Genomic DNA, 24,305 nt, shown 5'->3' with positions numbered 1-24,305 from the left:
TATCTAGAACTTTGTGCATAAAAGGATTTCTCTACATGAAAAATAATACACATTTCTACAGGGACCAGATTTTTCTTTCTAGGTTTACAAAAAAAAAAAAATGCACCAAAAATGAAGTAAGAAAAAAAATATGAAGAAAAAAATAACCTTCACCTTTTTCAAATATGATAAGAATATTAAAGTTCTTTTCTCTTTCATTGCTGCTCTTTAGAGGTTTTGGAAAAGAATAATAGTGACAACATCGAGATAAGCACCTTATGACTAGCTTTTAAATGGCAAATTATCTCATATTTCCCAAAATCAATCTAGAATTTTTTGACATTTTTATTGAATTTTGACCTCACTAGTTTTACTTTTGTACAAAAATAACAAACATACACCGACTGAACCCATTTAACCAACACTTTCATACATGTACATATATTAATGATGTATGATAACTATGCAATACACATACTATGCTTTTAATGCAGAAAATGCCAATATGTCTTCTTATCATAATTTTTGTAACCTGAATAATGGCCGGACATTTGAGTTATTTCTGATGACTTGGCATTGACTTCTCTCTCAAAATGTCCTGCTTCTTGCTTCCTGTACGATGACCAACATAGAAATAGTTTATACCCAGAGCCCATACTAGTTCATTAAGCTGGTAATGATATCTTCTTTCCTTTCAGCACTGAAAAATAAGAAAGAAGAAATAGGGTATCAGCATCATGTGCAAGTTGAGTACAATAATTTTTTTTATCTGTCCTCTCCGTTTACAGGTCATGAGGTGTATAATAGGAAACCGTGCTTTAAGAGCATCTCACATAGGAAAAGAAATTAAAAATGCTGAGGAATTTTAAGTTATTTCATGTACAATTAGTATGCACGAGGTTTCATAGAAATAAAGTTTGAGAAGTCTATGTGAAATAATTTAGGAAATAATATTTGAGCAAAGAGATAGAGCAGAAAGTAGAGATGCAGGATTGTCTAGATCATCTTCTAAAACTATTTCTTCTAAAGAAAGTGTCCTTTTGGTATATAGATCCAATGAAATCAATTTTTTCCTATACACAAGTTTGACTATGCATGTATCACCAAAGCTGTACAAGTTTAAATAAATGAATAAAAGGAAATGGAAGTAAAAATAAAATTCCCACACCATTTTAAGCTCCTAACATCTGCTTTACATTCTTAGAAATGGAAGGTAAAATTACACAAGATATTCACACGATTTCTTTGTGCATCTTGAGAGTTTTGGATTAAATAAGTAGCCTAGTCTAATTGTACAATTTTTATCCCCTAAACTGAATGTAAACCAGTTGTTTTTAAATCATGCACAAAAGGTCCATCATAAGCTATACACACAAGAAATGGTGTGAGTACCTGATCTACACATCCAACAGGGGCGCGGAGTCCTTGAATACGATCTCATTATTTGTAAACAGAAGTGAGCCCTTTCCTGAAAGTCAGAAAAGTACTTTACCTACCTTTATATACATATAAAAGCCTTAGTACTATGTCAAGTCTTGTATGATTTTGTGTGTATTAATACCATTATAAGACTTTAATTTGATTAATTGTTATGAAATCTTCCACGGGGTAAAAAAAACATGTATATTTTGAAGTATTCAAGTTTAAATATGGGATAATAAATCTCAGGTAAGCAAAGCAGAAATATTTTTTATCACTTTTTGAATATTTCATTCAACATGCATTGCTAACATATCAAGGCATATAAAGGCCATGTGTAAGCATGAACACATTACCGAGAGTACTGTCGATAGGTCAAAGAAGCATCATGGTCACAAAGGAGAAATGGGCCTAGGATCAATACCTACCCTTAGTTATATACAAGTAGAAGAAATCACAATATAATATGGTCTGCACAACCCCAGCTACTACAGCAATAAGGTCAAAGAATCCTTCAAAATAGTATCTGTAAATCCAGTTTAGGAGGTAGAGAGCCCGGTACGAGCCCAGGGCGAACAGGTAGTGGCTGGTGATGGTCTCCGCTTCGCCGGTCTTACTGACCATGAACAGCTGGGGAAGGATGGCCACAGATTCCAGGTAGATGGAGAAGGTCCACAAGATCTACAATGTAGCCAAGGTCGATAGAAAGTTGTCAAAATAATAAACAATAGTCAAAATTGCAATTTCATTGTGTAGTTTGGTTGTAGATAACTTTAATCTGAAGTCAATGCAGTTTTTCAAGTCTTAAATCACTGCAATATTACTTAATACTATATAAAGTATATTCTTACTACTGATACGTAATAATCAATATTTAGTGGCTTAATGATAATCTATGAATGTTACAATGCACTGGTCAATTTTTGGGAGAAGATTTTCATCTTCATCTAGTTTTTAAGATATGATAATGCACTTTAAAACAGCTGTAAAGGTTGACCCTCCCTGCAAATGTTAATCACTGATCATTCTGAATGAGTGAACAAAGCAATGTACCTCCAAGGGAGCAAACTCATGATTGACAAGGAAGGCTAGACCTCCAACTGGTACGATCAGGAACTCCACACGGAAAGTATCGTGGTTACTGTCATATGTGGCCTTGAACTTGTGGAACATCAGGAACAAAGTGAAGTAGGAAGCAGCGATGAAGAAAACCTTCATACACGTGTTATAGATTGACACAAATGATGTAAATAAATCTAGGTATCTCGTGGTGAATACTAAGGCAAACAAAATCTGACTCTTTCCTGATATTCCTATAAAGAAAATAAAAACAACAAATTAGTGCATAGAAAAAACCATGATGTAGAAAATGCTTACAGGGATTTATATGAGAAGTTATTGCAGTGAGTGACATAAAGCACATACAATTTAGCACTGCAAGCTTTAAGGATAATGCCTGGAGAAAAAGAAAATTCACTCTGAAGAATGGTTCAACAGGATTTCTTCCAGATTACACTTGGTATTCATAACCTTCCATGAATTGCATGGCAATTTCATGACTGACTGTCTTATTCTTAACTATTTTTTCAGATTAAACAATTAAAAGGTAACAAAAACTAGAGGTAATGTGAGAAATTAGCCCACTAAATGATAACCCTCACCTCCCATATGGACATGGTTAATGGCAAAGTCCATGTTTTGCTATGGGAGACCCGAAATAAGTGTCATATCAATAAGTAAAACAGGAGGTGCAGAATGTCATTATGTTATAAAGAATCTGTGAAAGTCTCATTTAATTTCATTCAGTGGAAAAAGAGGAGTTGTGGAAAAGAGATGGGTACTTCAAAGCATAACCGACAGATGAATGTACAGACAGATGGACAGACATTCCCATCACTACCAGTATATACTCTCCCACTTTTCAATCATGGGGTTATAAAAAGCCTTTCTTTCATGGAAATTATAGATATATAGTTAATAAAATGCTCCTTAATAATTTTTTGCACTTTTTACTAGACTAAAATAAATTGAAATGCAGCTGACTACAACTTGACATCATAATCATTATCCACAATATATATGTCATTTATAATACCATGCAATTTGATTGATTGGTTGTATGTTGTTCTTAGTCCCATTCTAGAATTTATCACTCATAAAAAGATATCACTAAACAGGGACCAACCTAGACCAAAAATTTAGGGAGACTTCACTTCTCCCTCAGAGAAATTTAGGGAGAAGTTTTGGATTTTAGGGAGACTTCTTGGCGCGTGCCGCGCACATTAATCATAATTATTAAACTTTTTAAAAATAAAATTATTTCATTGTTTATAACTTATTAATAAATACATTTCAATAATCTTTCTGTATTAACATCATATCAAAAATAATTAAAAAGAGAAAAAAAAATTTTAAAACAATTTTTAAAAAATATTTTTCCAATTACAAAGTATAAAATTATCTGACCCCAAAAATATTCAACAATATCATAAGTTTCTTATTGATAAACTTGTTTATCAATTTTTTTTAATTTCTTGCATAGTATGCACAATTAACTTTAATATTCTCTCTTATTATTTTAGATTTTCAGGCTCTTTTCATTGTAATATTTTTTTTATTTTCTCTTCAAAATTTATTTTCAATCTTAAACTCTTTTTCTAAAAAAAGTTTTTATGCACTACTGCATGTAGTATCCATGCGAACTACTTGACTGTGTGTATTAGCATGATTAGACGTGTAATTTCTTAGACAGTTAATAACTCCACAATATAAGCCTAACAGTAAAAATATGTCTGTATTCACAGCATGAATGAATTATTTGACAATAAAAAGATCTAAAATCTTCTCCAACATCTTTGGTACGACATCGATAGCTGTCCAGCTGTTTTGCGTCTTGTTGTGTACAACTTGTAACAATGGACTTTTACATACACGGAAGCGTAAAATCTAGAGGAGTTCCGACAGAGTATTTGATGGCTTGGTCATCAGTAGCAAAACAGGTGCAAGTGTCCTGCTGTTTCGCTTATTTCATCAGTAATAAAACCAGATTTATACAATACTGACGATTCTACCATGTTTCTTAATAGATTTTTAATGATTCTCAATAAAGGAATTGCAAATGTTAAGGCGACTTAAACTTCGCTTTCATGATAATTTACGGCGAAGTTTGGAGCCAAAAAGCGACTATTTCGCCTCAGTCGCCCCCTAGGTTGGTCCTTGACTAAATACTCGTGTAGGGCTTCAAATTCTGACCTTCACTTGCCTCTCAGTTGTTACCCATTTTTTTATAAACCAAGGTCAGTCGCGACTGAGATTCAAACTCACAACCTTCCTATCACGGAGAAAGCGCTCTACCGACTGAGCTACTGTAAACAGTTACATGCAATTTGAAGATTCCGATCTAACTTCAAAGTGTTAATGTATAGAAAGGGTTTCTCATGACAGGCAGCAATAATACTGAATATTGCACTCACTCTAATTGCTTGACTACAGAAACATACCTTTACACCTTAACTTTTTAAAAGTTTTTAAAAGATTTTAAAACTAAGGTATGCGACACTTTCTTCCTTTATGAAGAATTTCAAATTCAATATATATTTCCCCTTCACAACCAATAAAGCTACACAAAAGGAGTAGTTTTCAACAGATGACTCAGTCAATATTGGAAAAATCTGTTCATTATGTCCCCCAGTGTAACTAATTGCATCAATAACAATCTGTCAAATTCAAAAAGCTTTACAATCGGATATATCCACTTTTATTAAAACACATTGGAGGCGTTTGGTTATACCTACTTAACAAAACAAATACCTAACTGAACTACAATATTTTAAACAAATATGGACGCACTTCAAATGACAGGAATTTCCTGAACTGTGCATAATGCTAACATCTTTATACAGCTGACCTAAACACATTTACGAGAACTGATACTTTATTTTTTTTACATTGAAACTCCATATTGTTCTCTTCTGTCACACAGTTTGAGAAGCCAGGCAGTGCCAGTCTGAAGTTGTGCAGTTTGCACGCCAAATTCCAAAACAAACCAACTCACCTGCTACGGAACGAGTTTTCCACATCTTGATCAGCAATATTACTATTGCCAATAAATGGGACATATCCCCGATTAACCTGAAAATATTCATTTTAGGGGAATATCTGTCAGTCGCCGGTATGTGTGTTTACACGTTTGAAGAACTATGGCGAATGCGACGTGGCCCGAACTGCTTTGTGGGTAATTTGGAGCAAACCGATCCCGATTCATAAACTTCCGGGTGTTACGTGGAGCTATCAGGGATGCAAATGTAGAGTCTGAGAAAAGCTAAAACGCTTTTTTTTTGAAAATAAGAAAAAGTAGAATTTCACAAAAAAATATTTTTCAAGACTTGTAAAATATGATCTCATTTTTAAAATATTGAATGTGGATAACCATGATAACGTTAAAATTATATGTATGCTGACAGAAGCTAGGATGTGTTTAGCCTCTGGCTAAACAATGGTCCAATTAACATAGAAAAAAAATCATTAGCACCCTTATACACACAAGCTTAATATTTCTAAATCTTCCTATAAGAGAACAACCTTGTTTATTTATTAATATCTCAAAGTCACATATAATTCATTTTCATTTTATGTGTATTTTTTTCAACATGCCAGAAAACAAGCAATGTTGATTATGCCTTTAAGCATGCTAAGTAGGTATTATAAATATGGAATTATTTAATAAATGAGATTCTTTTAGTAGGAAATCCTTTTTTTAAACGCCTTAATATTCATCAAGAAAACTGGCCTTTAATTCAACAAATCCAATTTTATGAAGTATAAAATTCACATTTTTTATGGAATTTAAAATATTCTTATTTATTATGGATTTGAAACATTAATACGTGCCTAGAAGCCACTCATACCCATATCTACATACCCAGTCGTCTTATTTAAGATAATTGTTTAAGATAAATATATCAATAGAATTGTAATAAACTAAAATAGATATATATATACATGTAATTGATAAAATAATTAAAAAAATGAATAAGTAAATAAATAAATGAATAAAATATAAAAATAAAAAAAAACAAACAAGTTAATTCAGAGAATTTGTGATCCCCGCTTAGGTGAAGAAGAGTATAAAAAGGAATTCATTTATAAGCAAAAGTAAAAAATAAAGCAACATTGTAACCTAATATCATGTTGTAAAATTTGAATTTACTAGAGGGGAGGTAAATTCAAAATTTGCAACATGATTCTAAGATATCGCCCATAGCTCGATTGTTTTAAATTCAAACAAACAAACTGAAGTATTAAAAAAAAATCTGTCATCGCTAATCTGATAAAAATAAGATCCTATATATGCTCCTTTTTAAAGGATATGTCGCTTATGAGGTTCGTATTACCGACATATCGTTAAAGAATGAGCATCGAGGATCTGATTTTTATCAGATTGTGTATCAGATTGTGTCATCGCCAGTTAAAGCAAGATTACTTAGATGAACTTTCCCATCGCAACTTTTCATAATTTGAAAAGTACAATCTCTGTATACAAATGATTTATTTCTTTTCATTGTCTATTTTTATTTGTACCTCAATGACATGTAAATTCGAATTATCATAAGATTTTAAATGAATGAGCATGGAATACAATGCATTACTAACTACAGAACACAGACACTTGTTTCGGAAATAAATTGTTAACCCGTACTATATACTACGGGTTAAAAATTTACTTTCGAAAAAAGTGCATGTGCTACAGAATACGTTTGAGTTGTCTTTCGTAAGACGTTAAAAATTCAGAAAATAACTCGCATTGGCTATATAAAATTGTAATATTTGTAAAGGTGAACATGTTGTTTTTGTGATACACAGTCTTCCGCATGACAATTCAAGGCGAAGGTTAGTTTCTCAATCAAACTCCAATTCAAAGTCATGATATCAAAAGGGTTGGTATCCAAAGTACGGCCTTGCCACAAGGAATGCAGTTGTGAAATATGGTATAACTCTAAAATCAACTGTTCCAAAGCACAAGACAGAACCCACCCCTCCTCCTCCCCCTTGGATTAACCCCTAGGTCTTTTCGCCATTTTTCTCATAAATTATTTTTCAATGACATATTTCTGATAAAATTTATTCAAACAATTAAAAAAAAATTACCTAAAACAAACGTTTTATAAAATCTACCCTGCATTCTATATTTAAGGAATAACTGTCTTATTTTTCGATTTCAAAAATCAATAATTTGCATAAACGCCGAAGGCGTTTATGGGCAAGCAATCGATTGATCATCTTTTTGAAAAATAATAAATTTATGCTTTGATTCCGCCAATCCACGTGCTCCAAGCCCTGCTTCTGTCTATTTTGTCCCGCCCTGAACGTGGTTTTTTTTGGAACTGCGCCAATACATTGATGGAGATAAAGTACATTTACATTTGGTAATTTTATCTCGGACAAAGACATTGAAAATGTAAATATTTAAAAATCAACTAGAGTGGGACAGAAATTTTTTTTAATAAAATGTTTGTTTAAGCAAATTTTCTGAATTGATAGGATAGATTATAATTTATGTGAAAAAAGTCAAATAGGTCCGAGGGTTCTATATCGGGGTTGGGGGTGTGTGGTGGTTCCCGTTCTCAAACACAGGTCTGTGTTCCAAAGAAATGGCTGAGCGTTGAAGTTTCTTAAAAGAAGACCAAACTAAGGTCAAGGTTAAAAGTGTTAGTACGATCTACCAAAGAATCCAGTCTGCTAAACGTTGTGTGATGCGTCTAGTGTGTTGGTGTTGGTGTCTGTGTGCTTGTCACTTCTCGCTTTCAGCCCTCACCGCTGGCTAGCAGCAATGCGAAAAGGGAAGCAATTTGTAAGTCTTCCCCTGCCAGTACATAGCCTCTCCACATCAAGTTCTATGTGATGCCCCTACGTGGAAGCAGATGGATACTGGGCACATTTCAGCCCCAGGCTAACTTCGAAAGGGCGCACGGGAAGATGAGGCTCGAAAGCCTTGGTCGGCAACTCATCTAGGAGAAAAAAACTCTGATTACAATCCGGATTTAGTAGGAGATCGTTAGCAACTACATGTACTATGTTGGCCCCCAGACATAGACTTGGAGGTTAGACTTGAGGCTAATCACCTCCTGTCATAAAAAACAATTGATTACGGAAACCGTTACAACAATTAGTACCACTGAAGGAAGGGCAAGCGCGATGCGAGATTCCAGATGAGGATTACCTTCATTGGGAATTCGAGAGAATTACGACAATTAGGAAAAGCTGAGAGGACCCTCACGACCTGAAAAGAACGCAGACGCCATCCATAACAACACCTAAAAATATCACCAAGATCGGATGTTGGAACGTAAGAACAATGTTCTAGATTGGAAAAACAGCTAACATCGTAAGAGAGTTTAACAGATATAAGTTGGACATAATGGGACTGAGCGAAGTGAGATGGACAGGCTTTGGTGAACTAAAGACAGCCGCTGGAGAGACCATCTTGTACTCTGGAGCTGAAGAACATCTTAGAGGATTAGGACTTAGCAGGAAAAGCCGAAAAATCGTAATGGAATGGAATCCCGTTAATGACAGAATCTACAGCGCACACTTTTTCCTCCCGCTTTGCTAAGTTAACAATCATACAGCTGTACAACTATACAGCCCAATAAACGAAGCAGGCGAAGCGGACAAGGACACCTTCTATGAACAGCTTCAAAGAGAGATTGCAAAAGTGCCAAAACACGACATACTGATGGTAATGGGTGATGCAGATGCAAAAGTCGAATGAAGGATGGGAAAGAGTCATCGGACAAGAGGGCATTGGGGTTATGAATGAAAATGGCATGAGGTTAGCGGAAATGTGTGCTCTTAATAACTTAATCATCTGCGGAACCCTCTTTAAGCACCTTGACATACACAAGCTTATATGGGAGTCCCATAATGTAAGAGTCAGGAACCAAATTGACCATGTAATGTTGAATGGCAGATACAAGAAGTCTGTATGTGATGTAAAGGTTATGCGTGGTGCAGATATGCCAATTCAGATCACCATGTAGTACTGGCTAAAGTAAAGATGAAGCTCTGCAGAAACTTAAAGCTAAAGGAGAGCAACAGGAAGATGTAAGGAGTAGATTTCAGCAACTGGCTGATGACGAAAACACAATCAATGAAAAATGGACTCTTGTAAAAGAAGCATATACATTTGTAATAAAACAGCAGAAAAGATTCTGAGCCAGAAGAAAAGGAAGCACAAAGACTGGCTTACTTCAGAAACTAACAGAGCCATAGATGAAAGAAGAAAACTAACTGAAGAAATGGGAAGATCGAATTCGGAGAGAATAAAGGAAATTAAGAGACAAAGAAGTGAAAAGAAGAGCAAGAGCTGATAAAAGGAAAAATCTGGAAGATGTAGCAAACCAAGCAGAGAATTCAGCAAATACAAACCGTCTGAGTGAAGTTTACCAACTGACCAAGCAGCTTTGCGGGAGAAAAAGAAACAGGACAAGTGGCATAAGGTCCAAGAATGGTGAACTAATCATTGAGGATGGAAAAATATTGGAGAGATGGAAAGAGCATTTTGAAGAGGTCCTTAATATCCCAACAGAAACAACAAAATTACCTGTAGGATGCACCATCCAAGAGAACAGAATTGAAGAAATTTACACAACACCAATAAGAGAGGAGGGTTAAAAGGCAATCCAAAAAATGAAGAATGGACAGAGTCCTGGCATAGATAACATCAATGCGGAGCTACTAAAGGAGAACGTAACATATTCAACATCAAAGCTTACAAACTTATTCAACAGAATCATCAGTGAGCAAGAAGTACAAACAGACTGGAAGAGATCGCTCATCGTCAAAGTACCTAAGAAAGGAGATCTGACAATATTTGACAAATATAGATTAATATCACTACTATCAGTGCCATCTAAAGTATTTTGCAGAATAGTGATTGAGAGAATTAGAGATGGATTAGAGGACAGACTAAGACCAGAGCAAGCTGCATATCGAAGAGGAAGAGGAACATCAGAACAGATTTACATTCTAAGAAATATTTTAGAACAATCTATAGAGTGGCAATCACCACTGTACATAAGTTTCATAGATTTTAAAAAAGCCTTTGACAGCATAGTAAGAGAGAAACTGTGGGACATACTAAAGCAGTATGGAATTCCGGGCGTGTATGTGGATATCATCAAGAAATTATACGATGGAAGTTCTAGTTGTGTCAAAGAGAACGGGAGAACAACAGACTGGTGCAGACAGGAGTGAGACAAGGTTGTGTTATGTCTGGGTTCCTGTTCATTATTGTGGTAGACTGGGTAATGAGAAATGCCAACAATAAGAAGAGAGGCATACGTTGGAAATTTATGTCCACTTTAGAAGACCTGGATTATGCAGACGACCTTGCACTTATTTCCAGCAAACACAGCGACATGCAGGAAAAGACCGGGAGATAACATGATGTTGCGGAATATACAGGCCTAAAAATTAATGTTGAAAAAACAAAAAGCATGAGAATAAATGGGAAGAAGAAGGATGTCATCAGGTTGAATGATAAAGAAATAGAAGAGGTTGAAACATTTCTCTACCTGAGTGTCACAATGGACAAAACCGGAGGAACTGAGGCAGATATTGGGAGAAGGCTAGGCTTAGCCAGGACCGCCTTTGCATCCCTTGCCAAGGTATGGAATTCAGAACAATACAGCACAAAGACCAAACTTAAGATCTTCAACACAAATGTTCTATCTGTGTTGCTGTATTGAGCTGAACTAAAGAGAACAACAGAATAAGATGACGAAAAGCTTGATACGTTCCATCGAAAATGCCTAAGGAGGATCCTTAAAATGCACTGGCCTGAAAAGATAACTAAACAACAACTATATGAACGAACAAGATCCATACCTCTATCAAGCACCATCAAAAGAAAAGGATGGAGGTGGATAGGCCACATCCTCCGAAGGGAAGATAACTCACACGTTAGAACAGCTCTCACATGGCCCCTGGGGGAAAGAGACAAAGAGGACGACCAAAGAACACCTGGCAACGCTCTCTTGAGAGAGAAAGGGAAGAACTGGGCTGGAACAGTTGGAAGGAGGGGCAGTTTGTTGCCAGTGACCGCCGTAAGTGGCGTTCTTTGTTGAACAGCCTCATGCGTCCTCCGGGGCACAGAGAGGATAAGTAAGTAAGTGAGTACCAAAGAATCCACAAGAAATACACATGTGAGATATTACCGTCCTCGCAACGTCTGTTCAAAAGTTATGACCAGGGTTAAAGTTGTTTAAAAGTGGGTCAAACTCCTAAAGCGTTAGAGTTGATGGTATCCAACGAAAGGTTTTGCCGTATGAATTGCAGCAGTGAAATACGAAATACTACTTCCTGGCACCAACCGTTTAAAAAGTTATAGGCAAAGTCAATGGTTTATTAAAGTCTCAACCTCCAAGGTCTAGGACACAGGGTCAAAATTGTTGGTACCCAATGGAAGGAATTGTCACATTTTTTAAAACTGTGAATTCACTTGTATAATACAAGAGTTGTAATTCCAATTACTGTATAGGGGATTAATTTCAAGGGTTGTAATTTTCACGTTTTTCTCTCATCTGATACGATCGCGTTTTCTTGAATTCGCGGAAATGGTTTATGATAAAAGCTACCTCACTTGTCTATATCCGTGTAATCCATGCAATAGCTACATGTAAACAACATTAATAAGCGTTATGTCTTTATTTCACGAAAAACGGGGTAGGCTAATATAAAATTGTTAGATTTAATAAATAATTAATTAAAACAAGTGCGCTAAAAGTTGACTTAATTGTCCTTTACAAATAAATTAGTCATAAAATTTATTTGATAAATGACTTTCGTATATGCTATTACTATGAATGTTTGCGCACTTAGGATCTTTAATACAACGCGGCGAAAAACCACTGGACGGAAATAAATGTGTTTATGTTGTTCAACGAAATAATATATCCTTCAACATCTTCATTTAGTTCGATATTTAATTGAATGATTTTTTAAAACCAAAATGTCAATAAAAACTAATATGCATGATGATGCAGGTAACAAATACACGTGATAACATTAGTTACGCACGGGTAACCAAACCCATGACCCACGTGTTTTGATTGATAAAGCATGTAGCATTGGCTATTAGTATTTGAACTGCCTTTTAACAAATACAGGCTATTTTTTCTCAATTTGAATTAAAGTAAAGCGTGATAATTAAAATAATTGAATGACAAGTACTACTCGTAATTACTGAAATGGCTACTGTACTGCATGAATATGTATATCAACCTATCGTAGTCTATTCTCAAATTTCCAAATAAAATATGGAGATTATTGAAAATTTATTCACTGTTTCTTGAATTCACGGATTTATTAACACCGTGAATATAGCGAATATTAACACCGCGAGTTATTTTCCCCTATACAGTATTCCTATCATTAAAAACTTATGACCAAGGTTCAAGTTTATTATCCTCTCGCAACAGAGTTGGAGGGATAATATAGTAACGCAATCTTGAATGTTTGTGGGTGTCGGCGTGAGTTAGCGCTGTACGAAACGAAGTGACCTAACTTGCATCGGGATCGATATAAAATCAACGCCATATACTACCAGTAGTCAGAAAGGAAGTTTCCTCTTCTGACTCAGAATAGGACTTTTCTAACGGCTCCACCCTATTTTCGACCTTTCTTGATTATCTCCCCTTGCAGGAGAACAACTTAAGTTAACAACTTAGATTTGCTAACAAATTATGTAGCAATTTGAAATAATCGAACGAAAAAAAAAGAATTTTTCTTGCTGAAATTGCTCAAAATATCTTTGACGACCGAATGTGATTTATACACGATGCAAAGTGTACAGATTTAGCATGCAGTTCTAAAGGGCCTTACATATTTAGTATTTACAAAAATTGCTGCAATTAGAAAGTGTCAGACCCTTAAATATATTTTCCATGCCATTAGTATAAATTATCATTTCAGGAGTTACTGTTCCTTGCCAGGCTCTTGCATAAGCTCAAATTCGTTTTCACCTAATAAATGTAAAATATCACTTTACGACTGTTTTATTACCCAGAATGTTCTAAATCCTTCTGTTTAAATAAATGTTGATAAACTTAACACCTCATTCATCGCCTCGCAATCTTTCGGATGCTTCTCGATCGTTCTGTAATTTTCCTTTTAACCCATTCTGAGACAAATGTGTTTTTCAAGCTTATGGAGCGATTTATTTTGAACCATGATAGCCGAATTTATCCTCCACAGATAACTTTTTGCACTCAAATAATTTTATGTCCGTTAGCCCGCCCGCCCACCCGTCTGATGTCTGTTAATCTGTTTGTCCGCAAAAACTTAAACTTTGTGTATACATGTAACCATTTTCAAATGATTGGCACTTGGCCTTTCATATTTCACACGTGTTTCCATTGTGATATGACTTTTCTTTGGATATTAGCAATTCGACATACTTTGCAAAAATTGGACAAACTAAACTTGGTCTTAACTTTTAAACGACCAGAGCAAGGGCAATAAAAATGGAACTCGAAAATTAACTTACCTTGTTCCTTGTCATTGGTCATTTGCAAAATTATTTTGTTATTAATTTAAAACATTCTGATTGTACACACAATTACTCTGAAGTTGACCGTAAAAAGATGATCGAGTTAATGATTGACAATATCTATGTGGTTTTTCGAGACCAGATCTTCCAACAATCTATTGGAATTCCCATGGATTCCAATTGCGCCCCGTTTTTAGCAGACCTATTTTTGTACAGCAGAATTTTTCCAAAAATCTTAAACTTCAAAAGAAGAAAACACTTGCTGTGGCCTTCAACTCGACATTTAGATACATCGACGACGTATTGTCAACTAATAATGGTCATTTCCATTCTTATGTCGATTCAATATATCCCGGTGAGCTTGAGATAAAAGAGTCTGATACATCTGTTTCATATTTGGATATTTTACTTGAAAAAGACGTTAATGGTAATCTAACAACCAAACTCTATGATAAACGTGATGACTTTAACTTTACAACTTCCCTTACTTATGCAGGAATATACGAATATACTTTCATCATATGCATACGAAGTTTATATATCTCAGTTGATTCGATACGCAAGAGCATGCTCAACGTATGAACAAAAACTATGGAACGCCTTAACTGCTTTATGTGGAGAACTTTCATTATATGATGGTATTTTATCATTATATGATGGTATTTTATCACTATATGATGGTATTTTGTCATTATATGATGGTATTTTATCATTATATGATGGTATTTTGTCATTATATGATGGTATTTTATCATTATATGATGGTATTTTATCATTATATGATGGTATTTTGTCATTATATGATGGTATTTGTCATTATACTACTTTTCTTTATCCTACTTTTCTTTATACTACTTTTCTTTATACTACTACTTTTTAGTCATTATTTGTAGTCTCGATCATCCAGACGCTTGTCTATAACACAAATTCGCTGTTCCTAGACTGGCAGTACGAAATCGAGGATCAGACAGGCAAGCCAGTCTAGGTATCGTAACAGTATTTCACTTGGGTTCACGTCAAATCATGGCTGACGCAAAATAATCTCGGAATCTTCTCCTTCGGGCATTTTGATACGAGAATGGAGCTGAATTTTTATGAGATGAAAGACAACATGTAAACTTCCTGTATTGACCAGATTTATTAAAATTTAGTGAGTGCTGATTTTTCTATATACTGTCAAGAGTGGGGAGTGATTAGGCCCTGGACTAGATTTTCAAACACCTGCTCGACTTCGACCGAAACAAACTTGCATGCCTTGCTGGATGGCTATTTTTTTTTTGGTACTAAAATCTTTACAATTATTAGCTTTCCTAAAAAGCTTGTCTGACGTGGTTTGCATAAATTCAAAAAGCGGAAAGAAATAATATGTTATATAATTTCTTTCGATCGATAATATATCTTCAAGAGACCATGCGTAAACAATATTGTATACAATAATGAACAAAGAACATTGAATTTAAACTCCTGGCTCCAGAATCATAAAAACATACCGGTAACTAAGACTTAAGTCAAATTTTTAATCGACAATTTTATTAATTATGGAATTTATATCTTCATTTGCACATAACAACATCTCTGTGAAACAATATTAAAAATATTTTAATTCTGGTGTGCTTGACTTTACAACATTTTATTACAAAATAAAAATTTTGATCGACTTAAGCCTAAGATGTTTCAAGATCCCGGGGCCAGCATTTTTCAAGTAATGTTTTGAATGACCTAACTGATTTTTTTTGTTTCGGTCGAAGTCGAGCAGGTGTTTGAAAATCTAGTCCAGGGCCTAATCACTCCCCACTCTTTACAGTATATAGAAAAATCAGCACGCACTAAATTTTAATAAATCTGGTCAATACAGGAAGTTTACATGTTGTTTTTCATCTCATAAAAAAATTCAGCTCCATTCTCGTATCAAAATGCCCGAATCGGAAGGGAAGATTCTGAGATTATTTTGCCATGATTTGACGTGAACCCAAGTGAAATAATGTTATGCTACCTAAACTGGCTTGCCTGTCTGATCCTCGATTTCGTACTGCCAGTCTAGGAACAGCGAATTTGTGTTATAGACAAGCGTCTGGATGATCGAGACTACAAATAACGACGAAAAAGTAGTAGCATATAATGAAAAGTAGTATAAAGAAAAGTAGTATAAAGAAAAGTAGTATAATGAAAAGTAGTATAATGAAAAGTAACAATGACATTGTCAGCAAATATACAACTTACCAATGAGTCAAATTCATACTAATTGTAAGTCCATTATTTATACACAGAATTGACGACGGATTTTTCCGTTGTTTCCCGATCATGACAAGGAGAACACGGCAGGGGATGCTCACTCCTCCATGGCACCTGATCCCACCTCTGATGTTTTGGAGGTTCGTGTTTGCTCTGCTCCTATTTTGTATTGTTTTATGGACTTTTGATCTTGAATACAGTTCGTTATCTCCATATGTTTTATTATAATTCACCCGTGTATTCCCTTGTCTAGATCTTTCTTTTATTTTTTTACCTTTTAACCTTGTTCTTTGATTTTGACCTACTAGTATTATGAATAACGTAAACGTTTGCCATAAATTTTAAATGAGTATGACCTACATTTTATTTTAAAACTTTACTCTTTATCATATTTATCATAATATACGTAAGTCACATATTTAAACATTGTTATACGTCTTTTTTTCTTGAAAGCAATATTTTTGAACTCTTGATCATGTAGTATGACTTACATTTGAACATTTTTTACCTTGACATTGAGCGTACAGACAGGGGCGTCAACATTTCACATACACATTTTATTGCTATTTCAGATTAAAGTACGACATCAGACTAATTACTTTCCTATGTAACTTTGACTTTCAAAGATTTCCCCAGAGCATAATTTTTGAAATATCAAATAGCAATCTAATTAAATTGATTAAATAACAATATATCATTTTGGAAAAAAAGGTTTGTCCGTGACGTCAAAGATTGTCATGAATGGTCATAACGGTAAATAAAATGTTAATAGTTTCCCTAGCAGAAACATGCAACTTTTGAGATCTTGTTCGATAAAAAAAAACAACCCAATCTTGCGACTGACTTAAAAAGGAACCCTGTCAACTCAGTATGAAATCTCAGAGGTCAAAATTGTTAAAAATTGGTATCCAAAGTGAGGTTTCACATGGTATATTACTATGAAATACATGTACGTAAGCACTAATAATACTTACTGTTCAAGAGTTATGCCCAAGGTTAATGGGTCAAACTCTGAGTTCAATGTCAAAAGGTCAAAAATATTTATACCTGACGGTATAGCTAGGTCTTGTCACAATAAATGCACATGTGAAGTATGAAAGTCATTGCAACAGCTGTTCAAAAGTAATGGTCAAGGTTAAAGTTTGGTAATATTTTTGCAAAAGTGTGTCAAAATCAAATGGTAAAATGTGTTGTATCCAAATATTGCCTTGTTACAGGAAAGGAACATAAAATACGAAAGCCATTATATCTACGACGAATCAAAAGATATAAAACACTAAATTAAGTGTATAAAAACATAACAGAATTTCCACGTTACAATTTTTAATTAGCTCAATAAGAGACGCTTTCAAGATTTCATTCATTCATGTTTCTTAAAGAACAACACATAATAAAATTCTCATTGTGTAACTACAAGTTTCTAGATTTAATCCTTTTACAAAAGAATAAGAAAAAATTTCATTAAGATCACAAGGAAAGGCAAATAATAAAGGCATACTTAGTTTTAATTAGACTTGTAAGACAAACTAGATCAATGAGAACATGATTCCATGCAATAAAACAGAAATTTTTGGAACCCTTTTGATTGCTATCTAATTATTCCAGGTAGTTTAAAAATTCCAGTAGCCAAGGAGCGAGATGGAACCCAATAGAGGGAAACTACATTTTACAAAATAGGCATGGTACATAAACAAGATGTGTGGTGAAACACTGATACTCCCAGCTTATTTCAAATTTAAGTTTCTCAAATGCAAGTCAAACTCCAAAGTCAATGACAAAGATCAATAATATTCTTATCCAAAGAAAGGATGCGTCTCAGTAAATATACCCGTAAAAATTGAAAGCCGAGGCTTCATCCATTTAAAAGGTAAGGTTATGGTTATATTTTTAAAAGTTGGTCAAACTCCAAGGTCGCACTGTGTAGTCATATGGCTAAATAACTAGTATCCATAGGAAGATCTTGATTCGGGATACAAACATGTGAAATTTCAAAAGCCATATTATCAACTGTTCAAAAGATATTACCAAGGTTAAGGATTTCAAACGTAAATCAAACCCTAAGGTTTAGGTCAAAAAGTCAAAATTGTTAAAATCCTAAGGAAGTTCTTTGACACAAAAATATACATGCAAAATATGAAAGCCCCAGGACTAACTGTTCAAAAATCAAGACCAAAGTTATTTGAAAAAAAATGGGCCAGTATCTAAGATTGAGTTCATAAAAAAAATATTTGTATCCAAGGAAAGGTCTTATCACAATTAATAATAATGTATGAAAGCCCAAGCACTTATAATAGTCTAAAGTTATGGCAAAAGTTTTTAACCTTTTATCGATTTTTGAACAGTAAGTACTAGGGCTTTCAAAAGTGTCTTCCTTGTGACAAAACCTTACTTCGGATACCAATTTGAACTTGGGATTTTACCTCCTTTTTGAATAACTTAGAAATCTTGGCTGTAACTTTTGAACAATTTGTACAAGGGCTTTTTTCACTTGTATATTTCTTATTTAAAAAGGCCTTTCTTTTGGTAAGTCATTTTGACCCTTTTACCTTGGAGTTTGACTTACTAAAAACCCGTTGTTTATAACTTTCAATTGATTGTTGCATTTGAGTTTTCAAATTGTAAGGTATATTCATTGACACAAGTCCTTTCTTCGAGTATCAACATTTTTTTTTTTACTTTGACTTCGAAGTTTAACTTTTAGGCCTACGAGAGAAACTTTAACCTTCGCCGTAAACTACCATAAGAAGATATGGGGCATAAGTGTTTCTCAAACACATCTTGTTTTCACAAACTTTTTGATAAATTGACATTTGTAATATTTTATTTCTTTTTATATCCCTCTGTCGACCATTGAACCCATTCTGGCTTAATTGTTGGAATGCATGACCAAGAGAAATTGGCTAACCTACTCTTATACTGTCCAAAGGCGCATTCTCATAGAACCCTGGCACCTGAATCAAATGCTGCCAGATTAGAGGTATTAAGGATTGGAAAGCGACAATACTGCAAATGCACCTTGAGGTGTTTTGTGTGAATTGCACAGTTGGCAGCTCTGACAATTTATTCCCGTGTTACAGATGTTCCTAGTGTTTTTGGTGTGCATGGTTATGATATAGAACAATAAATTTCACGAAATATCTCAAAACTTGCGCCGCAATCGTCCCATTATGCCGCCATTACTCATCCACATGAAATCAATGAAATGTTGTCAAATCGGAGGTATCACAGCTTGCTTTTTTAGATCTTGATTTAAAAAATAAAAGATAACTGATAGCGAGGAGGAAGTTAAATATTTTGTGTATCAGGCTCGCTATTGCTCTCTGAGATTCTTATGCTGGAACATTGCCGTCTTTCTGTGTTTTCGACCAAACCATGTGTTATTTTATCACGGCGGATAGCAGCTTAGGAGTTTTTGTAGAACTATATCGAAATCCCATTATATTATTTTAATAAGAGATAGTTAATATGACTGGATATAATAGATGTTTACAATGTGCGACACATCGTCAGAAAACGGTGAAATTCGATTCCTGTATCCCGAGTTAAAATTCATTCAGTGTGTATAGGACCGGAACATGCGACCCAAGTAAACGGGCTTTTTATCAAATCATCTTCTCAAAGATTGTGGCTTTTATTCAGGATTATCACACACTTCTCTTCCATGGATTTACAAAGTGGTGGAGTAATTTTACAGCCTTTGTTGAAATGAGTTAGCGACATTCGAAAAAAAATTCTAAAGGACTTTGATTTCAAATCTTAAAGAATAAACATGGAGAAAGGCAGACCTGAGAGGACACGACTACAGACAGACAAATGTCTGCGGTGCTCTCTTTGGATGTTTTCCGGGATTGCCATATCCCTTATGGTGATTTTACTTGGATTTACAATATGGACGTTAGTGTCCTATCAGAATACAGTTATCTCCCTTCAGTCAAGGGTAGACAAACTTGAAGTGGATTTACAATTATTAAAATCTGAAAGAGAGAATATAATTTCTAGCAAAGTTGAAGAGGAAGTTTCCAAGGTACGTATCATGGCAGTGATTTTTCTTGATTTCCATTGAAGCAATTTCAAGGAAATAAATTTTGTTCAGTAACCGCGAAGAGACGGTATAGAATTTGTTTGAAGCGATGTGGAGTAAATCTGATAAGAATCTCTTCAGCAGACATATAAGCTTAGATATATCCTCAATAACTGATGGATATATACATCACGTTAATTACCAGTACTTGAGTTTTTCCGATACGGGATACCTGTGTGTCCGACTCTTGGAGCCCAATATCATGTATCTATAAAGCGCACAACAGTGACCTATGCTGAGAATGAAATGTCCGAAATACCTGCCATATCAATACTGCATTATCCAAGTAAAAAAAAAACAACACGTAAATTACTATTTCTGAATTGTATATAAAAGCATTATCGTGGTTTTTGATTTTATTCCATTTCCGTAGGATTAAGCTCAAAATAGTCTGAGGATTTAGAAACCGTATACAGTATGTTGTTCTTTCAAGAAAAGGAAAGGAAAACGTGTATTTAAATTAATCAAAATTAAAATTTTATTTTTGTAGAAACTGCAACTAGTAACGGCGCAGCTACCCAACTTCTACACGCATTCCCAACCTCGATATAAAAGACAGTCATGTACCTGTCGAGGTGAGTACTAATTAACCCACCCACGCACGCTAGAGGTCAAGGCTGCAACCAAAACACGTCTGGTTGTTCCATAAATTAAAACTGGGTAACTTATTTGCAGCATTTCCACACTTAAAAATGACACCGATATTTTACATGTCTATATATGTACACAATCTTGCAATTGCTGATAGAATTGAGGGGACTCAGCCATTAACACCTCTTCTCTCTGTCACGATCAAGTCACGAAACTGCTCATTCATTGCCAGGTACAATGGATATTTGTATAACAAGGTACATAAGTTTTCAAAGTCCTAGATTTAAGGAACCTTTAAATATTACCAAAATGTACTCAGATTTTCAAGGACAAGATTGTAGGCAATGTCTTCATTTCAAACGTGGCGTAATTTTGACGTAAAGATGAAGAAAGAAAAATGTCAACAACGTTAGGATAAAAGTAGACGTTAGAATGTATACAAATTCAAGTGAAGTTCGCTATGATCTGGATTGTCTCAACAAGAATCTTGTTTACGTAAAGTAATTAGCCTCTACTGGTATTATGAGATAAGAACTGCGAATCTAATATATTGACTGCGACTTAAATCCTGATCCTCTTCAATTCGATTACATTGAAGAAGATAGTTTTTAGCTAACAGTTTATTATTAACTAATAATATTTATAATCGACCCCACCGAGCAGATCCACGCGCGCGATAGCATCTCCTCACGTGTCCCGCGCTAACTAGAACCTCAATGTCGTCGAACCGTGACATGCTTGAGTTCTGCATGTCAAAGATAACTTGTGTTGTGGATTATCCTGTTTAAAAAATGGGAAGTTTGAACGTCTAATTAGGTCTGTAGACACTAATTAAATGCGCTTCCTGTGTTTAGGGTTTAAGCACTTTTAATCCGCTTTCCTAATTGAATAAACTCATTTTGGAAAAGTGCGAAATATTGTTTTTGCTTTTTGAGAAATTGTTGATGTTTTGCGTCTGCAAGACATACGCAGAGAGAGAGAGAGAGAGGGTAGTTGGTGGCCCTGGTTTTGAGTACCGTGTCTGAATACTCTGAACTTTTGCTACAGTGTAATAAGAAACCATTACAACCTCTTAGTAGCCCATAAACAAGACATGAACCTCTTTCAAACAGGTATCAAATTTGATGACGGTAATTTGTGTTTACTTCATCTTATTTTACGAGATCTTATCACAACAGCACCTGCAGTTCATTCTATTGTAAAAACGACGTTCAATGTCTGCAATAAAATCAGCACATGTAACTAAAGCACGGGTATTTTAAATGATTTTAAACATCCCTTTTGATGTCATTTTCTTTGAGTTTCCTTTTGGCATATAAATGAGATTATTCTGTTACGTTTAGAATTTTGTTTATGATACTTGTAAAATAGGTGAAAATAACGAGAAAAAAAGTCAATAAACAATGCAAATATTATGTGAAAAGGACATAAAATACAGACTTCTAAAAATTCTAGAGGTGGGATCAGGTGCCAGGAGAAGTGACCACCCCCTGTTAACCGCCTTAAGCCGTATTTATTGATCATGCAGTAGTCATATTCAGTTAAAAAACAAAGGCCTAGAAGTACAATTGGCATGAAACAAGTCAGCCAATATTCCCCATTTTCAAAAGGTGAGTTATTTCCCCTGAAGGGAACTCTTTTCCTGTGTTTAATACGCATGCGCTATAAATAAAGTCACTTCCGCGGACGTTCTTGATGTAAACATGTTCATGGTGTATGCCTCTGTCATATCGAAAAATGTTATTGTGTTTGTGAATAAAAAGAAATCTTAACTGATTCGTATTTTTTTTAAATTGCCCACTCATAGTCTCTTTCTGGATTTGTATTAATCTGTGTAGTACTATAATAAGGTGCTGTGTGTGAAATTCCCCCCTTTACAAAAAAAAAACAAATTAAGGCTGATAAAATGCCGTATACATAGTTCGAATATACCTATTTAAAAAAAAAAAAAAAAAAAAAAAAGCTAATTTTCGGTAGTGGATGTTTGATAACATCATCATTATTTACAAAATGTGCGGAACAAATTTTTAGTTATAAAGTTTTTACGAATTAATCTAGTCTGCTGCAGCCATATTTTCTTTGTATCTCTAGCAATTATTTGGAGACTGATGACATGTCAATCTACAGTTTTACCTCTGAAAACGCTGCATATATATACAGCAGTAGTTCGTACTTCCGCGACCGATACCAAAAAACTGCGTTTTTGCTCGATTGTATGTAATAACATAGAACTTTTACTTACAAGAACACATTTGGTGACAATTAAAGGCCTAATTCATTTGAATTAACCGTGTTTCTAGAAATTTGTAAAATAATTGATTCACTATATAGTATTAAAACTTTGAATGGAATTCTAAATGAATAATTTAATCTCATGTGCAGCTCATGTAACAATGTTTGACTTTAAAATAGCATCGATTATATTTGTTACATATTAATAAAGTCTGAGCTGCATTTAATCAAAGTTTTAGTGTAGGATCAACCATATGTACATGTATATTCCCATGCGTAAAATACACATTTTGTTTTATAGAGAATTGAGAGCAGAAACACGAAATTGATACAATAATTTCCTAGCGTATTTCTCGTTAATTAACTGAAAACAATCTTTTCTCAAGTGTTATTTATTTTTTTAAAATCCTTTCAGTGTAAGTACATGTATTTATTTTTATAAGTTATTCTTTTTTTGCAACGTGTGTAAAAAACAATCAGAGAGAGAGAGAGAGAGAGAGAGAGAGAGAGAGAGAGAGAGAGAGAGAGAGAGAGAGAGAGAGAGAGAGAGACTCCTGTAACTGACATACATGTACAAATATATGTACCGTAATTTTATTGAATTCACAATTAAAAAATCAATAATTTTTAATTTTCACAACTATGGATAGGCAACTGTTCAACCCATTTACATATTCTCTGTACCTGTACGCACGGAGGGGGGCGGGGGGGGGGGCGGGGTCAAGGGGTTTAGCCCCACCCCCACTTTTTTCCCAATATTATTTTTTCTAATAAAAAATGTTTAAAATCTAACACACACACGTTTATACTACGGTAAAGTTATATAAGGGAAATGTATATTGGATGCCAAGGAACTGGTACTGAAATAAGTTTTTTCAACTTTGGGCAAGGTTTTTCTTTGCTTGCCAACTTTTCCAGGTAAAAAAAAATATTTCTTTTCAAACTTGCCCCCCCCCCCCCCCCCGACTTTTAAAGACGATGCTACGTGCCTGGCTAATTCGTATAGCTTTCTAGAAAGGGGGTGGGGGCTAAAACGATTTATAAAATAATTTATTATCTTATAAAAAAGCACACCGTTTCCTTCTTTTAAAATTTTTAAATACAGCGTGTAAGTTACTATTTTGTTGGATTATCGTAACATGTAGTCCGCGGAAGTTATGCTAGTGTTGAAGAGTTCCGATTTTGAGGGGAGATAACTCACTTTTGAAAATGGGGAATACG

At 34.5% G+C, this 24,305-nt stretch overlaps 2 protein-coding genes across 9 annotated transcripts in view; one reads left to right on the top strand and one right to left on the bottom strand.

The window, feature by feature from the left end:
• Window positions 1-137: 137 nt before the first annotated feature.
• Window positions 138-5,631, bottom strand: LOC134229397 (ER lumen protein-retaining receptor 2). Of its 2 annotated transcripts, XM_062711145.1 has the most exons (5): window positions 5,453-5,631; window positions 2,452-2,711; window positions 1,827-2,079; window positions 1,372-1,447; window positions 138-679 (listed from the first exon to the last, which is right to left on the bottom strand). In XM_062711145.1, exons 1-4 carry the CDS (start codon window positions 5,541-5,543, stop codon window positions 1,377-1,379), a joined length of 675 nt encoding a protein of 224 aa, XP_062567129.1. In that variant the 5' UTR covers window positions 5,544-5,631; the 3' UTR covers window positions 138-679; window positions 1,372-1,376. The 2 variants fall into 2 exon arrangements, with proteins under 2 accessions (XP_062567129.1, XP_062567130.1); XM_062711146.1 differs by lacking the exon at window positions 1,372-1,447 and having other exon boundaries at window positions 5,453-5,629.
• Window positions 5,632-19,200: 13,569 nt separating this feature from the next.
• The window catches only part of LOC134229395 (collagen alpha-1(XIII) chain-like), a 32,282-nt gene continuing 27,177 nt past the window's right edge, over window positions 19,201-24,305 (top strand). For 2 of the 7 annotated variants that reach the window (XM_062711140.1, XM_062711144.1), the window contains exons 1-2: window positions 19,204-20,204; window positions 20,752-20,836. In XM_062711140.1, coding sequence (XP_062567124.1) covers window positions 19,950-20,204; window positions 20,752-20,836 — 340 coding nt within the window. In that variant the 5' untranslated portion in view covers window positions 19,204-19,949. Of the gene's footprint in view, window positions 20,205-20,751; window positions 20,837-24,305 lie in introns of all 7 variants that reach the window. The other 5 variants (XM_062711142.1, XM_062711137.1, XM_062711139.1 and 2 more) reach the window with 5 other exon arrangements.

Source organism: Saccostrea cucullata, unplaced genomic scaffold (genome assembly GCF_032062105.1).
Source record: "Saccostrea cucullata isolate Sc308-1 unplaced genomic scaffold, CSIRO_AGI_Scuc_v1 ctg368, whole genome shotgun sequence".
Classification (NCBI taxonomy): Eukaryota; Metazoa; Mollusca; class Bivalvia; order Ostreida; family Ostreidae; genus Saccostrea; species Saccostrea cuccullata.
This window is presented reverse-complemented; position numbering and strand designations above follow the sequence as displayed.

What these genes read in the sequence shown, in the direction of transcription:
- LOC134229397 (XM_062711145.1), bottom strand. Translation starts at nt 5,543, where the DNA reads ATGAATATTTTCAGGTTAATCGGGGATATGTCCCATTTATTGGCAATA. An exon ending in ATGAGTTTGCTCCCTTGGAG is followed by an intron (nt 2,080 to 2,451) that starts GTACATTGCTTT and finishes GCTACATTGTAG; the next exon opens with ATCTTGTGGACCTTCTCCAT. An exon ending in CTACTTGTATATAACTAAGG is followed by an intron (nt 1,448 to 1,826) that starts GTAGGTATTGAT and finishes TCTGACTTTCAG; the next exon opens with GAAAGGGCTCACTTCTGTTT.